Source organism: Anoplopoma fimbria, chromosome 20, assembly GCF_027596085.1.
Source record: "Anoplopoma fimbria isolate UVic2021 breed Golden Eagle Sablefish chromosome 20, Afim_UVic_2022, whole genome shotgun sequence".
Classification (NCBI taxonomy): domain Eukaryota; kingdom Metazoa; phylum Chordata; class Actinopteri; order Perciformes; family Anoplopomatidae; genus Anoplopoma; species Anoplopoma fimbria.
In genome coordinates, this window is record NC_072468.1 from 11,688,114 (window position 1) to 11,707,244 (window position 19,131).

At 44.0% G+C, this 19,131-nt stretch overlaps 1 protein-coding gene across 1 annotated transcript in view; it reads right to left on the reverse strand.

Moving 5' to 3' along the window:
* The window catches only part of LOC129110086 (intermembrane lipid transfer protein VPS13B-like), a 328,960-nt gene that overhangs the window by 145,061 nt on the left and 164,768 nt on the right, over positions 1-19,131 (reverse strand). Inside the window, 5 exon segments of the mRNA XM_054622236.1 lie at positions 2,854-2,968; positions 5,257-5,428; positions 10,425-10,628; positions 15,003-15,220; positions 17,009-17,243. Of these exon segments, the coding sequence (XP_054478211.1) occupies positions 2,854-2,968; positions 5,257-5,428; positions 10,425-10,628; positions 15,003-15,220; positions 17,009-17,243 (944 nt within the window).

Below are 19,131 nucleotides of genomic sequence, written 5' to 3' on the forward strand. Positions count from 1 at the left end.
GCAGATTAATTATGTAAGGGAAATTGACATTACTATTAGGTTTCAGACTGTGCTTTGAGATATTAATCCAAATGCTACACATGTGTTAACTTGGGGAACTTCTAAGAACATAAATCAGGTGATGCATGATTCTTTTTTTGTGACAATAGATTTCCTTTTTTTTTTCCAGTGGTGGCCCTCCGTAAAAAGCAGAAAGCACCTGTGAAGTGGACATCAAAAAGTGTTAACAGGAAGATGGACACAACAATCATCACTCCGATATGCAGCACAACACAAACACACACAGAGTTATAACAGTTACTGTACGATGCCAAATCACGCGCAACACATGTACGGCTCAATGTTTCACACAATAGGAACGGTTAAACACCATCTGCATTATATCTTTTACGCCCCCCCAGCAGGATACTGAGAGCTCGCTGAGTGAGAAGGCAAATTTCTGCGTGTGCCTATGTGAATATCTCTTTTGTAATCTCTCTCTCAGCTGCAAGAGTGACTAATACACATAGACCCCCCACGAGCTGAGAGGTTTCTCCCGTCGTCCCCCTCCGTTCCAATCCAGTCATCCCTTTGCTCCGAGCCATTTGGGGAACAGCTGGAAGAAATCAGTTCCAATCTATGTGAGCTGCTCCTTGGAGCCAATAAGGGTGAACTGTCACCGGCCACCCTCTTTCTCTCTGGGGGTTGGAGTACCGTTGCTAAGGGGAGACCTGGCTAAAACAAGAAGAAGAAGCAGACTCCTAATTTCTAATCTTCCCACAGAAAGGGATGTTGTTCACCTCTCCTCCATGATTAGTGAGCCCCCACACCTGCTGGCTTTAATGAGCGCCCACCCTTTTCCTTTTTTGGTCCACCTCCTATTTTGATACAATCAGAGATTCAAGTATATATATTCACCTCGCATGTTTGCCCGCCTTATCTATTATTCCATTCATTTTCCAGCAGTTAGATAGCCCGAGGCCAGATGAGACGTTTTTCTCTGTCAGCCTCAATTTTAATCGGACCCGCTGCACACAAATAACCTGGGCTGGGTGAAGACATACCTAACAATTATCTGCTCAGAGTGATTAATATGGACTCCGACCCCAGTGGGCTCTCTTGTATATGTGGATGATACAGATTTGAGTGGGCCAGGAGCCCTAAACAGCCGTGACTAGAACCTGGCTTGGATGATGGAGTGTCTCTGCCAGAATTTAGCTTTGGTTAAAAAAGTGTTGAGACCACGTTGTTAAAAGCACATTAAACAGAAATAACCTAGAAATAAGTAAATTGACCCATTATCTACTTAGGGAGGCATAGAGGTCCACTAAAGAGATTACGGCTGGCTCCGTCTCAGAAGCAATTGGACACACACCTGTGGTGAGCAGAGAAGCGTGATGTAACGACCCGCGACACCTTTACGCTCTAAAGCTGTCTAACCACTGACATTGTCCTGGCTTAGGTTGATTCTCTGTACCGTGTGGAACATATGTGGTCTGATCATAAATCAACCGACTGCAGCGAGACAGGGAGGTCTGTGAGACGCTTGCTAGACAGTCTAGTTAAAGACAATCCCTGAGGGTGAGCTGTTTTTTAAAAATCTGGCAAACCAGAATCGGCATCAATTATCATATCAGAGGTGAGAAAGTTGATTGCTAATGACGGGGTTAACTACGGGGCACAGGAAGGTCCAGCTCCCCACTGCTGGCTCGATCCAGAGAAGGAGGGACTTATGGGAATACGTCTAGTCAGGCACGTAGGCACACAGACCCCAAAAGGCAAGCAACACTCCGGAACGTAAGAGATGGCTGTTTCATTATCTCCTCAGACAGAGACAGAGGGAATTGCCCCCTTCTAAAGTGGTCCCCCCCCAACAGAACAAGACCTCAGGCACGTACCGTTCGGAGCTGCTGACTCCATCACAAGGGTATGGGATCAAGGTTATTTAGGGATTAAGGTGGAAAAAATACAGGAAAAAATAAGTGTTTAGATATTGAAGTGAGGCCGCCCTTTAATTTATGGGAATAACCTGTGTATAGGGGGTGGGAAAAAACATAGAAGACCTTTAGTTACAGCTTCAATTCCCCCATGCTGCAGTATCTTCTTTCATAATTTTAGAGCTAAATTATCCCATTGGAACTTGACATGGGGAGAGATTATGGTGAGGATGCAGTGGAACATCGCCCACTGGTTTTTCCTCCCCTACAACAAGTTGGTGTTTCTGTGAATTGATTCAGACACCGCAGGCTCAGAGTAAACGACTGACGCACAGTACGGACTGAACTCTGCGTTGTGAGTCAGAGTGGGGTTAGCCCAGCGTTCGTCTAGCCCGTTGGTTCCATCTGTTCGTAATCCGTCTGCAACAGCTGTCTGGAAAGACGACGACCCGGATGTCATAATCCGGAAGAAATCATCCGTATGAGCAGAAGCGGGAACAGACAAATTGTTAGTGGTACTGGTGGTGAAGTGTGTGTGTTTAGACGCTGGGACTGTGAGAGCAGAAGTGAGTGGCTGAGGCAGGGGGACCTGGTGGACCGACAGACGGTCTATGAGCTGGAGGCCTCCGCCTGTGCCATATGATGACAGACCTGGATCACAGACTGTATATAAGAAGTGGAGGTAGTCGCTGTGACGTCTCATTAAGACTTATAAATATAGAAACTCATGTTTACAATGTTTACTGAGGGAATAAATCAAGTATGAAGTAGGGTCATTTTCTCATAGACTTTCATACTATCGGAGCTCTTTTTCAAGCAACCAGAGGAGTCGCTCCCTGCTGGTCAGTAGAGAGAATGCAAGATTTAAGACACTTCCGGAGGATTTCCGCTTGACCTGGATGCATAGAAGTGTTAACATTGACGCAATGTACTCTACCTGCATCTATGGTGGTCGATGTTGAAGCTGCCAACTTTACATTTGATCTTTGTATAAACGTCCTGGACATCCACTGAGGCACTCAGGTCTTCTAGCTCGCCGATGACACAGATCTCTGACAGGAACACACAGAAAACATGGAGTGAATCACAGTGGAAAAACACTCATTAGGCAACTTCAATGTTGCCTCCCCCTGTTTTCCTTAAAGCAGGTCGTAGGGCCATCGTTGTGCTTGGCAAATACAGCTGAGCTCGGACCAGAGGACGTTAACTTCTGTGTGTGTGTGTGAAAATGAATTTAGTGGGCAAAGATCTGCACTGTATCTAACCAATTACAGGTCCAGCCTTTGGTCCTGATCCAGCTGCTGTGGTCGGTTCATGCACAGGGGACATGCGGTGGTTTTCCAAACTGGCCCGATGTCAGGCTGATTAAGGCTTGAGTCAATGTGCACGCACCAACCAATTCATATTTTCTCACAATATTCTCACTGCCCTGGCTGTCTGAAGAAGTCACACATAACACTGAATGTCCATGAAGACTCTTCTGTGTGTGTGCAGCCATTAAACATGTATTTGCGTGCCTTCGTGCACCTTGTGTGCAAACAAACCCGCCTAGTTCAGGAGACGAGAGTAAGCTTCCTGGGCGGACTGATTCTCTTTGCACTGCACCGAGCCCTTCAGCCTAACTGTTGCTGCGTCCCTCTCATTGTTTCCACAAGAGAAAGTCCCTCAATCAAAGGCTGGCTTGGGAGAAATGGACATCATGCATGTGAAACTGTGGTTGTTGTTGTACTGTTGCTTTGCAGTGGTTCTGAGAAAAAACACAGAGGTTCCCAACGGCTTATTAAAAATGAAACACAAGGCATGTCAGCTTTATTGTGGATAACTTGTGTGGAAAGAACTCTCCCGAGCTGTGAGATACTCAGAAACTCACAGTCTTCGAACATGGTGTTGATAGTGATGTATGAGGTTTTTCAAAACCAAGCTTGTAAGAGCACTGGAAACCCTTAGTCTTAGATGGTTCATCTTAAAAAAAGGACACTGATTTGTGCCTTTAGCGGAGCCTCTGGAGACTCATGCTTGAATTTCTACCTCTAATCTTCCAACACATAATAGCACAACATTAGAGCCGAGAACCGATGCCGAGAATCTTATTTCCTTTTGCAGTGTAAAAACACATTACATCATAGCAAATTGTCTGCAGTCATATCTGCGGCTTGCTTATCTCCGAGAATGACGGCATGATATTAGGCGTCTAATGTATCGCCTGCACACGATTCTTGTTTTCAATAACATGCCTAATGTGTTGCGCGCAGAGGATCCAGCGGGAAGTTCATCTCGCAGCTCAGATGGCGCGCATTAAGCCCAAATCCAAAAGCAATGCCTATTTAGGATGTCTCTAAGTCAAACCATCTCTGTGAGGTCCTCTGAAACATTCCCTCTCCACCATTCAAAGACCTTAAGCCGGCCGATCTGCTTGGCAGATGCTAAATATTACAGCCACCAATTAAAGGTAAATCTAGCCTTTCATCGCTGCAGTAAATCTAAAGGGGACAAGTGGTGTTCCACTTGGGATTCATCGTCCATTTATTTATTTGTCTTTTCCCCTCCAATCCCTCTTTCCCGCCAGCTGCTTTCCCCTTCCGGACGAGAAAAGGGGCGGGGGTCAATGCAGCATGGATGTAAGAACTCTGACACATTTCGAATAAATACCAAACCTGAGTCTTTCTTCTGTCTTATTACACAGATTAATCAGATCTCAAAATGAATTCAATAACAAATAATGTAGTTTATTTATGCAGATATTGCTCATTGTGCTTCTTCAATGGTTTTATACTTCTGCTGCTGCTACCATGAACATTAAGAACTTCTTGTGTTTTTAGAACATAGACTGTATTTAAGAACTGGAGGTAACCGTCATAATGTCACCCATTGGTTTGTCCACTACGGTTTTGAAGCCTCGAGTTCGGCATTTTGGCTATCGCTTTGGAGTGACGCCGTGGTAGAGACGCAATATACGACTCTGGTTGCGTACTGTCAATCACAAGGTAGTTCCTCCCTAAAGCATACCCTGCTTTATGCTCTGTTTGACTCTAAATGGACCATCATTCACTAAATGAACATCATGCTGTATTGAAGTAGACTAGTCACTAGAGATTGAGAGTCAGTTTCTCATAGACTTCTATACAACCAAATGAGTCGCCCCCTAATTGTCGGTAGAGAGAATACAGGATTAAGGCACATCTGCATTGGCTTCACTTTTCAGAACCAGAGGTTGCCATCTGGTTAAGAACCGCTGTGTATTAATAATCAGAAACAGGGATTGGAAAAAAAAGATTCATTGTATTTGAAAAGAAATAAAAAGTGCATCAATATCATGTGGAGGTTAGGTAGTCTACTGTACCTGTCTTTTTGGCAGATGGGTCGGGAGCAAACAGTTTGACTGTGACCTTGGGTAACATCCACTGCATCCAGAGGCTGACCTTCCCGCTGGTTCCTCCAATGCTGCTAGTTTTCTGCTCCAGAGTGACTGTGTCGGCGAACGGGCCGTCGTCTCCAGCTGTCACTGAGTCGCCCTAGGGAGCAAAACACAGGATCTGTTCAATGAGGGGGGGTACTTGGCACACTTGGCACTACCACTTGGGCTGGGCGATAATTCAATATGATGTTTTATCCTGTTTAGTGGTATTGTTTTGTGATGAAATCATATATCGCAATGTCCTCTAAATAGATAAACAAGAAATACTGACTCAAACTTCTCAGAAAATCTAATCAAACTCAGTTAAGTAACTAGTAACCAGTATTAACCTGTAACTATTGTCTTAATCTATTAACTCCGTATTTGTGTGCATGCATGTAAACATAGTAAGTGTATTGTTGTAAATATTTACAACAAAAAAAAATTCAATATAATTTCACATCTTCATTTGGCACTAAAGTTATTGGTAAAATGAAAAAAAGTTGTCAATACATTCAATCAGACCAAAACAAGAAATTACATTTTATGGAACACTTTATGCACAAATTGACTTTACATTTTTGAAGTTTGTGTCTAACTGTTATTTTGTTTGTGTGAATGTGCATTTCAAAGTGTCGTTGCTGTGCAATTAGCCGCGACAAAGCAACTTCCGGCTTCAGCTCTCAAGCCTTTTGGAGCGAAGATGACATCAGTGTCTGGTGAGCAGAGCTCCGCTCAGAGCTACATGGTGGTGGTGGTGTTGGAGGTGGAGGGGGGTGGATGAGTGTGTGTGTGTGTGTGGGGGGGGGCGGCATTGTTTGGAGCTGTCACTGGTGTTAACCCCAAAAACTAAGCCACCAGCACCCACGTGGCCTGCTTTCACTAAAGTGCGCCAGGACACACACGTCTTGCATCTTGGGAGAGGATGGGAAGTGAAGGGGGGTGGGGGAGAGGAGAGCAGGATGCGGCGGAGGAGGCTAACTTGTGTGAGCTCTCGTCTCATTACTAGGGGTTTGGCTGGGTACTGAGGATGACAGCACTGGGGACATTTTTATTCCTCCCGCGCTCTTCCTGGTTTCATCTGTTTTCCAAACATCTATCTGCGCGGCTGACTCGGGGAGTGAAAGCCTGCAAACAAATAATATGGCAATCTGAAGCTCTAGCATGGCGGGGATTCACTCTTTCCACAGCCCTTTCCCCACATAGTGGCGTGGTAATGACAGATCGTGTCATGGTTGTCGAGGCTGGCTGTGGTCGGCGAGGACATTATCAACTGTCTCAATTAGAAAGCCCACAGCTGCTGGGCTGATTACAGCGTCTTAAAAAGGGTCCAGATGAGGAAACTATGTCCCTGCTGAGCATCTGTGGGAGGGGAATGAGGGCCTGATGCTAAATTGCAAATCGAATTTAACCGCGTAGTTGAGGGGTGGCTGACAGCAGAGCTCATAACAACGGATGACAATGATATAAATAAATGAAGGATAATACTGATTCAAATAGATTCAAGGTTACAGTGTGTAGGGGCAGCTAGAAACAGATGAGAAGCATGTGCTCCACGGGAAGCATTATCTATTTAAGAATTTAAGATTTGATATCTGATCAGATTAAAAAAAGTAAACACAGGAATGCAAAGGAAACACAGGCACAAACTTGGCAAGGCTGGAGGACACTGAAAGCTCTGCAGGCTTGGGAAATACAGTCCTATACTAGATCAAATATACAGTACAATGTATAACATGATTTTAAGCTTCATGAAACTCAAAATGATGAAATGAAATACTGCCCATATATACAAAAATACCAGGAAAAACGTAATCATGTAATTTCCCCAGAACTAGCATTCACTCCAGTCAAGTGTTAAGCAGTGTCATTATGTGTTTCCATGGAACCTAACAGCCAAGGTGTGTGTGTGTGTGTGTGTGTGTGTGTGTGTGTGTGTGTGTGTGTGTGTGTGTGTGTGTGTGTGTGTGTGTGTGTGTGTGTGTAATAACAGTGACTGGCAGAGAGTAATATGAGCCAAGTAGTAATGGTGTTCAGTCATTCTCAATGAGAGATATTTTAGTGTCAACTGACATTTGGGGACTGATTATTGTTGAGCTGGAGTCAAAACACGGGCCTGTGTGTGTGTGTGTGTGTGTGTGTGTGTGTGTGTGTGTGTGTGTGTGTGTGTGTGTGTGTGTGTGTGTGTGTGTGTGTGTGTGTGTGTGTGTGGTTTGGACTGTTTAGTTTACAGTTCTGGCCGGTCGGTAGGATTAGACTCTGTAATGTCATGTGTGGAAACAGGAGCCAGCCGCTGGCGCTGTGGGAAGCTCAGACCACTGTGTACTGTAGCGTGGTTACACTGGAGCTTCGGACAGCCGCCTGTTGCTGCTGCTGCTCACCAGCCGGGACGGCTGCTGTCATTCCAAAACTCTCTCAGTCTCTCCGACAAGAGACCTTTTTTTAACAGGTTCAGTGAGAAAAATAAATTTGAACATGGTGTATTCATTTTGGAATCATACAAACAATTTTAAAAACTATCTTTTGGGCTTTTAAATTGGAGAATATTGTCACATGTGAACGGCTTCAAATAAGATAAAACCAACTGTTTCATTGTCAAAAATCCACCTACATTTGTAAAACAACAAAACTAAGAATTTTAAGAGAATTTAATGCATACCTGGAATTTAAGACCATTTAAGTTGAGTAAAGCTGCTTTCTCAAAAACATCCTACAACTGTAATATTGCATTTTTAGGCTCACATGGGATTCAGTCTCAATGACACAACATCCACAGTCATTGCCTTGTTAAAAAAACAACAAAACCATCCCTAATAACTTCCAAAAAGCCAAAGTTCATGTTTTTATGAGTGACAGGAAACTCCCTCCTCCTCCTTCTCTTATGAAGGTGAGGCCTGAAGAACACATGTGGTGGCGTGGCGTTGGTAGAGGTGGGCTCCGCCCCGCGTTCCTGAACTGCCAGATCAGGCCCCCAAACACACACACACACACACACACACACACACACACACACACACACACACACACACACACACACACACACACACACACACACACACACACACACACACACACACACACACACACACACACACATTCTAAGAGCGAGCTATTTTCCCACACCTCCACAAGCCAAGCTGTAGAGTATACAGTTCAATTCCTGGGCCCCCTGTGCCATAAACGGGCCGAGGATCCTGGGGTTTATTTTCTTTAGCAGAGTTTGTCTTTGCTCATCAGAGAGACCCAAACATTGGAAGACAACAGCAGGCTGGGAGGTGTCAAAGAAAGATGGAGGGAAGGGGGTAGACTATGGGAGACCAGTGGAAAGAGAAGGATGGTTTAGGGACAGCTGGGAGGATGGAGAGAAGCTGGGAGGGTTTAGTGATGATAGTGCAAGAAAAGATAGAGCAAGAGAGGCAGGACGAAGCTGCAAATGTATGGATGTATTACAAGAAGTGGACCATGGTGTATCACATATACATGTCACAGAATATTGTGTGGACTCAATAGCTGGGGGGGGGGGGGGCTGCTGCCACTACTGCTGAGACTTATCAAAACAGCTCCTACATTCTTGCTCAATCACCCAGCCTCCCAGAGGACTAAACACTTCTACCAGTGTTTGTACTTAGGTAAACAGTGACAAGTGGGCTGTCGGGGGGCCCTCGGTGGCCTTGTTACAGACGCGCTATACCATCAAGTCCCCCCAACTGAACCACTGCCACTTGTGATGCAAGAACACACTGGGAAACAAACGCAGACACACATGCACGTGGACGTATGAAACACTTTGTTTTTCCCCCCCGTGTGTGTGTTCTCACACAGACACTTTATTGGCTCTCGGGGCAGTATGCTGTGACCACCAGGGGCCTGTCAGCAGTGAGAGGCCCCTGGTGGTCACATAGCATTAAATCCCCGGGCTAGGTGCCAGAGCTTAACAACACAAACACTCATCAACGCCGTCATTTTTACTGCTTCACACGAATGTACACATCCATATTACGCAAGGCCCCCATGGCTAAGGCCCCCAAGGCCCTGGACCCCCAGCTAGTCACGGCTGCTGCTACTGTACTAGACAGGAGAAGAAAAGAAAAAACTCCTGCCACCTTGTCAAAGCCAAGGATAAGCGTCACCTAGGGACAAAAAGGAAAAAACACAACATTTGCTGTTGCCCCCTAGAAACTCTGAAGCTCTCCATCGGCTTTGCACATGACTGCACGCACTGCTGCTACTTCATTCTCCGGGCTTGATATTTTATCCGAGCGAAAAATGTAAATACAGGTTATTGTTTTCCCTAAATTAAGAGTCTTGGTTTATACTCAATCAAGCCCCCAGCTTACAGGATTCAAACAGAGCTCACAGCCTATCGTGAGTATCTGTTCTGGGTAAGAACAAAATAATGTACCAAACACAAGCACTGATGAGATTTTTCCAGCTTTGAAAATCCTTCTCAAACAAAACAGATTTCTTTTCTGACACATTGTATGCATTAGCGTATTAGAGTCAACTGCTCAGAACAATAACTACAGTTACTGCCTCACGGTTGTCTGAGGCCGACAACCAGACATGACCGATATGTCATCACTTCTTAATTTTATCCTGTTAGACATATATGTAAAATTGCCATAATTAGCATGTGAATTCTTGAGTTATGGTCGAAAGGTCACATTGACCTTTGACCACCAATATCTAATCGGTTCACCCTTGAATGCAGGAGGACCTTTGTGCAAAATACACAGATTTCACTCAAGGTTTTTAATGAGATATGCCATTCAATACAATGGACCAGACGGATGGATAACCCGAATGCCTCTGGCCACGGCTGTAAGTGGCGTGGATACAGAAAAAATACGATATTTTCAATTAAAATAAGCAGGAGAATTACGTATATGACAAAGGCTTAAAATACACGTGTTTTTGCATGACTCAAAGAACCTTTGATTTAAAAGAAAACACTGAAGTGAAATATGAAAATATAGGGAGTAGCAGCAACAGCCAGATAAGTAAATGAGTACAGTAATGGTTGAATGAAGTAGTGAAGCATTTAATTGCAAGAATAAATGAAGTCCAAGCTTTGTTTCTAATAATAAGAAGAGGCTTGTCCGAACTGAACAAACCTCGGTGGGGGAGCCGAAGTCTGCAGACGGGCTGCAGGTGCTGGTGTCCGGCAGGGCGGTGCCAGCGCTGCTGCGCACTGGGGACGACGGGGTGGCACCGGCGGGCGGTTCAGGGATGCTGGAGGTCTGACGCAGGATGCCGTGCCTCTGGAGACGAGCCCACGTGGAGCTCCAGCTGAGCAGGAGCTCGTACAACAGCTGGACCTGGAGAGAGACAGAGGCAGAGGACTTGAAGATGCAATGCTAGATGTAGTTCTTTCTTTCAAGCTCTTTCTCCCCACACACAGAGACACTGACCAACAGCTGAAAACACTTTCAATTCATGAGGTTCACTGCGCCAACCCAGTGCCTTAAAAGATAGACCTAACACACCACAAGAAGTCTTAATATTTGAAACCAGATTCAAATGTGTGTTTGCCAAGGTCTGACTCAAGCAGCTGCACTGGGGAGTTCTCATGTACTACTTACTTCTGAGGCCATTACCATGATTTGGCTTGGCAGCTTTGTAGTTATGTGACACTAAACCTAGTTAAAGTTGAGAGCGAAGGAGGAAATATTAGCCAGAAAGGGACCACTATATCCATTCCCATGTCTTTCACTCTCCAACCTTACACGCTTGTCATCCATCCTCATTTCACTAAAGTGTTGTTAGAAACGGGTGATCATTTGCGAGGCACAACGTGCTCACGCACGTGCTCCACAGTGAAAATTAGTTATCCATAACAACAAAAACTCCCAAAGAAACACCCACAGAGGAAAGTTGAGTTGTGTCATCAATTTCCCCCCACCGAAAAAAACCTCACCACGGTTAGGAAAAAACTGAAGGCTCGGCGTCAAGTGTTCTCAACTATTTATCATGTGTTCACATGAATAGAGGGCCTGGGCTTTGAACAACAACAAAAGCCAAAAACAAGAGTGGAAAACATGAGCGGAAGGCAGGGGAATGTGATGTGATGCTTTCGGTTATTCATGCGTTCACTCCGTGTTCTTTAGAGGAGAGAGGAGAGAGGAGAAGAAAAGCGACGCTCTTTCACAGTGAGCTAATTTCTGGATTTCAAACGCTTTGCTTCTGCGGCCAACTGAGCCCTCAAAAGCAAAAAAGGTGCGCGGACACATGATCGCACACGCGAAATAGCTCTCTCTCTCTCTACTCCAAACACATTTCTGCCCGCGCACGCCTGTTAGTGCGCACATTACAGGGAGGGCCCTCCATAAATAAGCATAAATCAAAATGAAAAGCAGCACAATACATTACAGCTGGGCCATTTTCAAACATGTCCAGGAAGAGCCGCTAACGCCGATCCGGCGGCCGTCCAGGGTGCGGTGGGGGCCAACAGCTGTCTGCCATACCGACCCCACACTGCACTGGGGCGGTGCTACAAGCCCTCGTCCCTGAGAGTCTGGGGGTCCTGGAAGTCCTACCAAAGCACAACAAGGCCTACTGCACTCAGCAGCAGATGTGGAGGAAGCGAATGATGCCGAGAGATGAGAGAGGGGAAGGGGTGAGTACAGATGAAGGGTCATTACCTCTGTGTTAGCAGAGTCTGGGGCTCAGTAGCTACTTTCACTATGAGATGTTTAGTACATTTTATCTGTAAACTAATTCCTTTCATGGACCCTTTCATTTTTTGTCCATCACACCATTCCTACCACACTCTATCCTTCATAGCTTATCTTCCCTCTGCCATGTGCTCCGTCCTACACCTATTTCCTGCTCATGATATCCCTGATTAGTGCATAGTAGGGTCAGGGGGTTCATCTCAGCTACTGGCCACACACACACACACACACACACACGCACACGCACACACACTTGCTAACATGAGCTCACGATACACACACCACATTTCACGAGTCGGGGGAAGTGCGCAGAACATGTGGAGGGCTGGATTTCTCCAAAGACCTGTCATCTGCAGATCTAGAGGTCTGTTCATCTGCAGTAGTGCAAACTGGAGGCTGAACAGAGGCTTCAGCAGTCATTCATAAAAAAACACACAGATGAAAGACGGGACGGCATGCGGACGGTGAGTGTTCCGGGTTCCTTTATCTGAGCACTAAGTTTATATGGAGACTTCACAGTAGGTGAAATGGCATTGAGTATGTGTGGTAGCTGAGAGGGTACATGTGTACAGAGGTATGAGTGTGTGCGTATGTGTTCACTGAAATGCTGTGCGATCACGTGTCAAAGGTCAAAGCAAACTCTCTCTCTGTGTGTGTGTGTGTGTGTGTGTGTGTGTGTGTGTGTGTGTGTGTGTGTGTGTGTGTGTGTGTGTGTGTGTGTGTGTGTGATTTCAAGGTGGTCCTGATAAGGTAAAAGTGCAGCTACTCACCCCATCCTTCTGACACATGAATCACTCACACAGATACACTAACTCAGATTGGAGACGACACACACACTATGCACAGCAAGCACTGCACTACAAGATCACATTAATAGGAGACACTGCAGGTGAAACTTCACCAGTTCATTACTGATATTAAGACAATTATATTTGTTTTTGGAAATTGTTTGTTTAAAAATGGAAATCAGCCATCGTCTTATTAAATATACATTTCCAGAACAGAAATCTGAAGTCAGGTTAAAACATTTTGTTTTGTATTCTTGACTTATTAGAGTGATAGTTTTGTCAACAGACATAAAAAAAAAAAATCCATTTCCATTTTAGTAATTACATGTCGTATAAATAAGGCTATGAATGATATTTGGACAAACCCCTCTGTGAAAACCTTCAGAATATAGATAGGATTCAAAGTGGAAAGCTTGGTGGAGATATCTGGCTCAGAGTCTGATTAAAAAATGTAAAGTGACATACATATTGAAGATACTAAAGGTAAAAAAGTTTAAAAAATGTAGATAATAAACATCACATATAACTGACTCAATTGATTACTTACATTAAGACAATTATTTGTGTACTGCAGGTTTCCTGAAATAGTGTGTTTATATATGCAAATTAGGATTTATTTAATGGTAACCTTTGGTGAATTTAGGAGAAGTGTACAGACGCATTTAGACTGGGTACTAAAATAAACACCTATCGTCCACAAGTCTGAGAGAAGACATTTTATGAAAGCTAAATAAAACAAATCTCGAAATGACCCTGTGCTTGAAAAACAAAGTGTTTGCCTGTGTTGACTTAAAATGAGAAGAACATATGTTGGAAACATGCATCAAAGCTGATTGCTCTATGTTTGCTCCTTCATTTCTATGCATACGTGTGCCTGGTCCATTTTTCTCTTGCTCCCTTTTACTATGGCTTTTCCCTTGATACTCTTAATGTTTTTCTCCACCCTTCGAGACACCTAACTTCCTACTATGTCTCTCTGCTGCCGTTGCAGCCCTAATATTTTCAGAGAAATCCATTCAGAAACGTCACTTTCATAGACACACAGATGGCCCAAGCGCAAACCTAAAACCATGAAACCTGCGGGTAACTGTTAAAATATTAAAAAATATAAAAGTAAAAATAGAAATACCCCACGGCTCGACTGTTTCACCCCAGTTTCTAAAAATATCTTTGTTTGTGCCATGAAGTAATCCACAGCATATTTTGAAAAATCTGATTTAATGTCACAAATATGAAGTTTGGATGCGCTTTGAATTTATTAGTTGACTTTAAACATATTAATGTTTCCAAATGCTAGATGTAACTCTACCACCCACACTCCTACAGTTTCCCTACACAGATCACAGTGCTCTCATCTAACTGTCATGGTGGTACTTATAGAGGAGAGGAGATACAATGAGAACAGAGAAGAGAAGTGAGGAGAAGTTTTCATTGGACCCAGAAACTAATAATGACTCATCATATAATCGCAATAAGCCCTCCCAGCTTTGCCAGAAACAGGCACTCCATTTGAAAAGGAGAGCAGAGAGGAAGAAAGAAAAAGAAACTTTTCCCTCTAAACGGAGCAGCTCTCCTCATCCCTGGGAACGTTTTCACCACCACTGGATTAAGGCCTTTCATTTGTTTGTCTGGTACCAATTCCACCATGGCTCATCACGGCGGTCAGAGACATTTAACAGTGCGACCACTCAAAAGGTCGCCCCAATTAAGTGTTTATAGAGGAGCTTAATTCAATACAGCTAATTCAATTGCGGAAAAACAAAACATGTGTAATGGCACATGTAGATGTGATTACGCCGCTGTTAACAGCACAATGAAAAACAACACAGAGACCTAACCGGGGAGACTTAACCGGGGAGGCCAACCGCTTCCAATCCGTCCATATTCATCAGGGTCTCGCTGAAACATCACAATGCACTGTAAAACAATGAAGATGAGTATTTTCAATCCCTCCGCTCTCCTTCGCTCAGACCTCGAAATATTTGACCAAAGCGGACAAGGCAACACTCTATTGTTTATGCTTCCATTCTCATGAAAATTATGCCGTGTAAGATGAGGTTGTTTGTTTATTGGAGTCAATCTATATGAGAGAGAATCATGCAGAGGCAGCACCGTCCTGCCAGGGTTCGTGTGTGTTTGTATTTCAGGAAGGTTTACGAAGGGATGATTTGTATAAATATACATGCAAATCCGATGACTACTCTATGAGATCCGGCGCCGCCCAACTGACCTGAGGGTTGGAGCACTTGACGTGGACGGGCTGCAGATCGACGTGGAGGCACACCACGAACGAGTGTCTCCCCTCGGAGCAGCTCTGCAGCTTGTGGGATGTGACGGCCAGCGTGGAGGTGCAGCCCATGGGCTCCAGCAGGCTCAGGCTCTGCTGCTTCCCCAGCAATGTGTACACGCTGAACTGACTCAGGTTGACCGTCCACGGGAAGGCGTCACCTGGTGGGAGACATGAGAGAGGGAAGAAGAGGAATTAATAAAAATGTGTGGGGAAAGGAAGAAGCAGTAGGAGAAAGAGGATGAAAGACACTGGCATAGATGGAGAGGAGTGGGGAGGATGAGAGAGGTAATGTGAGGGGAGAGCAGAGAGGGCGAGCCAAGTCATTGTGGAATAGAGAGGAAGACTAACTTTGTTACACTTTTCTTTTCAGCGGATGCACCAGTCATGTTCGCATACGCATGTCCTCATTTGATTCTTCTTTGCGACCTTCCTAATCGGATAGTGAATGTCTAAGGAGCGTCTTTTAAAAAAGTAGATAAACTCATATCCTTTCCTATAAATCCTTCTTTTTTTGCTGCTTATTCTTCCTCCCTGCAGTACTAGTAGACTTGTTTTATTGAAAAGTAGCCACTAAAAAGCTCAGTTAATTCAGGGTTAGGTTTAGGTTTTTTGTTTTTTTTAACCCTAACCCCAGCCCAGCATGTGGCCTGGCCAATCGAACCCCAGTGTGAGAAAGAGCAGATCTTGGAACATGCAGACTTGACAGTGAATGCGTCGTGGCACGATTGGATGACAAAAGTCGCATTGAAGGGACAAGTTTAACCAAGGCCAAAGAGAGACGCGAGAAAATTCCGACTAGATCTGGAAAAATGTTCAATTGATTAAAACGAAAGAAGGATAAGTCAGCAAAACTCATCTAAAAAACACTATGACATCTTCATAATTCCATTCACTCACCTTGAAAATCAAAGCCAAAGACTGCACATGGGATGAGAGAGCTTCATGGAAATCATATAAGATGCACTAAGGAGTATCAAACCCTCTACACCCAAGTGGCAGGAAGAGGTTCCCATGAAAACACATTGTAGGATGGGGTCTATTCTAGACCTGTGGGTCTGAGGCAGGATGCCACACTGGGAAAGAGTGAGCTTGTTAACTTGCCAACCCTGGTAGAACGATCGCACACAGAGGGGGGGGGGCTTGTTCACGAGCGTAGGGCCGTGAAGAGCACATTTCCCATGCACCGTGGGCTTTGAACGGGAGAGATGAAGAGCTTTTCAAAGGGTAGGAATGAATTACTAAAAGCAAACGGGTTGTTAGTTTTTACGGCAACATTGACAAGGCTGCTGATGTCACTGTTTTTGCTGTCGTTTCTTTTATTTTTCTCTCTCTCCTGCATTTTTTTTTTTTAAATATGTTTGCCCAATGCTGATGTCATTGAAGAGTTTGAGAGAGAAAAAAGAGGAGGAGGAGGAGGAGGAGGGTGCCGCCCCCCCCCCACACACACTTTTTTTTTCTTCTTCTTCTTTCTTAGAGAAAACACTGAGTGTTGCTTATGTCAACTCTACCCAGGTGTGCACACCACATGTGCAAGATCTATCTCTCAAAGTCGCTCTGCTTAAGTTTGTTTGTCTTTTGTCATGGTAAATGAGTAGTGGTGGGTCAAAGGTTTGCTCAGTGTTGAAAAGGCCATAATGATGATGAATTCACATTATGTAGCCTATTGCTATTATGAAATCATTCATTTCAATTATTAATAAAAGCATGAGCAAAGGAGTTAAGTACATTTTTCCCACCCATTAAAATGTATTTTCCACGACTCCCATTTATAATGAACCTATCACCGTCATTGTTTTCCAAAGAGCAGCATTTTGTTTTTCTCATTTAAGCTTTCAAATCAATTTGTTTTCACCCCGGGGTCATTTGGTGTGGTTTTCATTGGTCTGTGATCTCCTCCCAGCATTTGAATCGTTCGAGTTGTATTTGACATGTCATTAGTTCAGTACCTTCCTCCAGGATGGGCTTGGAGACCACGAAGGGGAGCTCCTGCAGCGGCTCCATGTACTTGTGCCCGGCGCTGAGGACGCTGACCTGCGGCAGGCACACCACCAGTGTCCCCGGCATGGAGGCCTGGTTGTGGTACCAGCTGCGGACGGTGCCGGGTATGTCGCCGCAGATGATGGTGCTCGGTGAGGGCAGGCTGTCGTTGGGCAGGAACACGCAGCACGACTGCAGCTCCAACTGGAGAGGTGAGAGAGAAACGAAAGGACGCATGAAGTCATGTGGATCGATCTGCCTCGGTCTCCCTTTATCACTTTGAGCGAGCTGCCCATAAGCAGAGTACTCAGAAGGCGCTGCTTTGCGGGGACATTAGAGGATGTGGACTGCAATGGAAAGAACCTAAGAGAGAGTGTGTGCACAACTCTGGGTGTTGCTGGAAAAGACTGAACATGCTAAATAAACCTTTCCTTGATTTGAAAAAATAGAGTCAATCCGACATCTAGTGATGCAAGCTTTTTTCCTTGATGTCCACTGTGTGATAAACTAAACTCTGCTATTTATTTGTATTACTATATTACTATCCTGCTTTAGACAGTAGTATTAACCTTAAAAAACTAACAAAAGTAGAATGTGAGACTTTAAGTGCCTATTTAAAACCAATGTGAAATTCCATATTCAGGAAACAGAATTCCTTTTACAACTTCAGGGACTTTTTTTTTTTACAGTCAAATCTTGAACTTAAATCATATTTGAAGTATTTTAAAAGGGTTCGAGACCTATTCCAGCTGCATTGTGTCAAAAAAAAAAAAAAAAAAAAAAAAAAAAAAAGGAAATTTACAAGCTACTAGGTCAGTTACCAGTAGCAAGTAGCAGGTGAGTGTAAGAGCAGGGTCTTTTTCCATTAGGCCGAGGCTGCACTGATTTAAAAATACCAGTTAGCAGAACAAAGAAGAGCGCAGGGTCCAGGGGGCAGACAGCAACATGTGTGTGCATGTGTGTGCATGTGTGTGTGTGTGTGTGTGTGTGTGTGTGTGTGTGTGTGTGTGTGTGTGTGTGTGTGTGTGTGTTAATCAGAGAGCGGCTCAATTTAATGTGCTTCTTCACTGCAAGATGGTCTGCGTACAATTCACAAACCACTGCACGGACACATATCAGTCCTCCACTCCAATCTGCATCTACAAGAAATATGCAGCCTTCTGCTAATATCACACACAATAATGTTGGAATGCCCTGACAGGCCTGAATATGGACACAAAGTTATGGGAGGCAGAGAACGACACAAACTGAGAAAAAAGAAATGACTAAGCCAGAGAGAAAAAGAGATGGAGAATTGGAAAGAAAAAGGGAGAGATGTGGTTACATATTCATCTCACGCCGCTTCCTCTTTTGATTACTCTTCAAAGGGGGGGTTTGAAATCGGAACACTGCTGCACACTGACACATAAGGCTTTGGCCTTTTTTTTTTTTTTTTAAGAGCCGGCACGCAGGGAGAAAATCCACTGACAGTGCCTGGTCTGCTGCATATCTTAGCGGGGTTAAGCTGTAAAGCGGGCCGACACACGGAAAGCGCCGGGTTTAACACCATGACTCCGGTCTGCGCCCTTGAGCTCACTGCCGGAGGCTAATGCTCTCCTGCTGGACATCTTGGTTCAGTCACATTATTACACAATACATTCTTCTTCTGCTCGGGCTGATACTCAATAAATGGGAGCGGCAATGGCAATCAATGATTTATTAATGTAGGGCCTCAATGACCTTTACTGAAATAGCCAATATTATATTTTATTTTATTCTATTTTGTTTTATTCTATTTTATTATTATCATTATTGTAATAACAATAAACAAATTATTACAAGTAACCACTACCAAGAGATGTAAAATGTCTTAATAATTATCAATTTGTCTCAGCAACAAAAAAAACAAATTGTTGAAAAGCATTAACATGAAACTAAGAAAACAAATAACATTTTCCCTTTCAAAATGCTGTAACCAGCAAATGTTTGTATTTTTATTTAATAGTTGACATAAATAAGGCATCAAAATTGCCCTTGATAAATTATATATGAATAATAGTTCGATTCATTGACTAATCATTTCAGGAGTAATTTAATGCAGAACCAATATAAA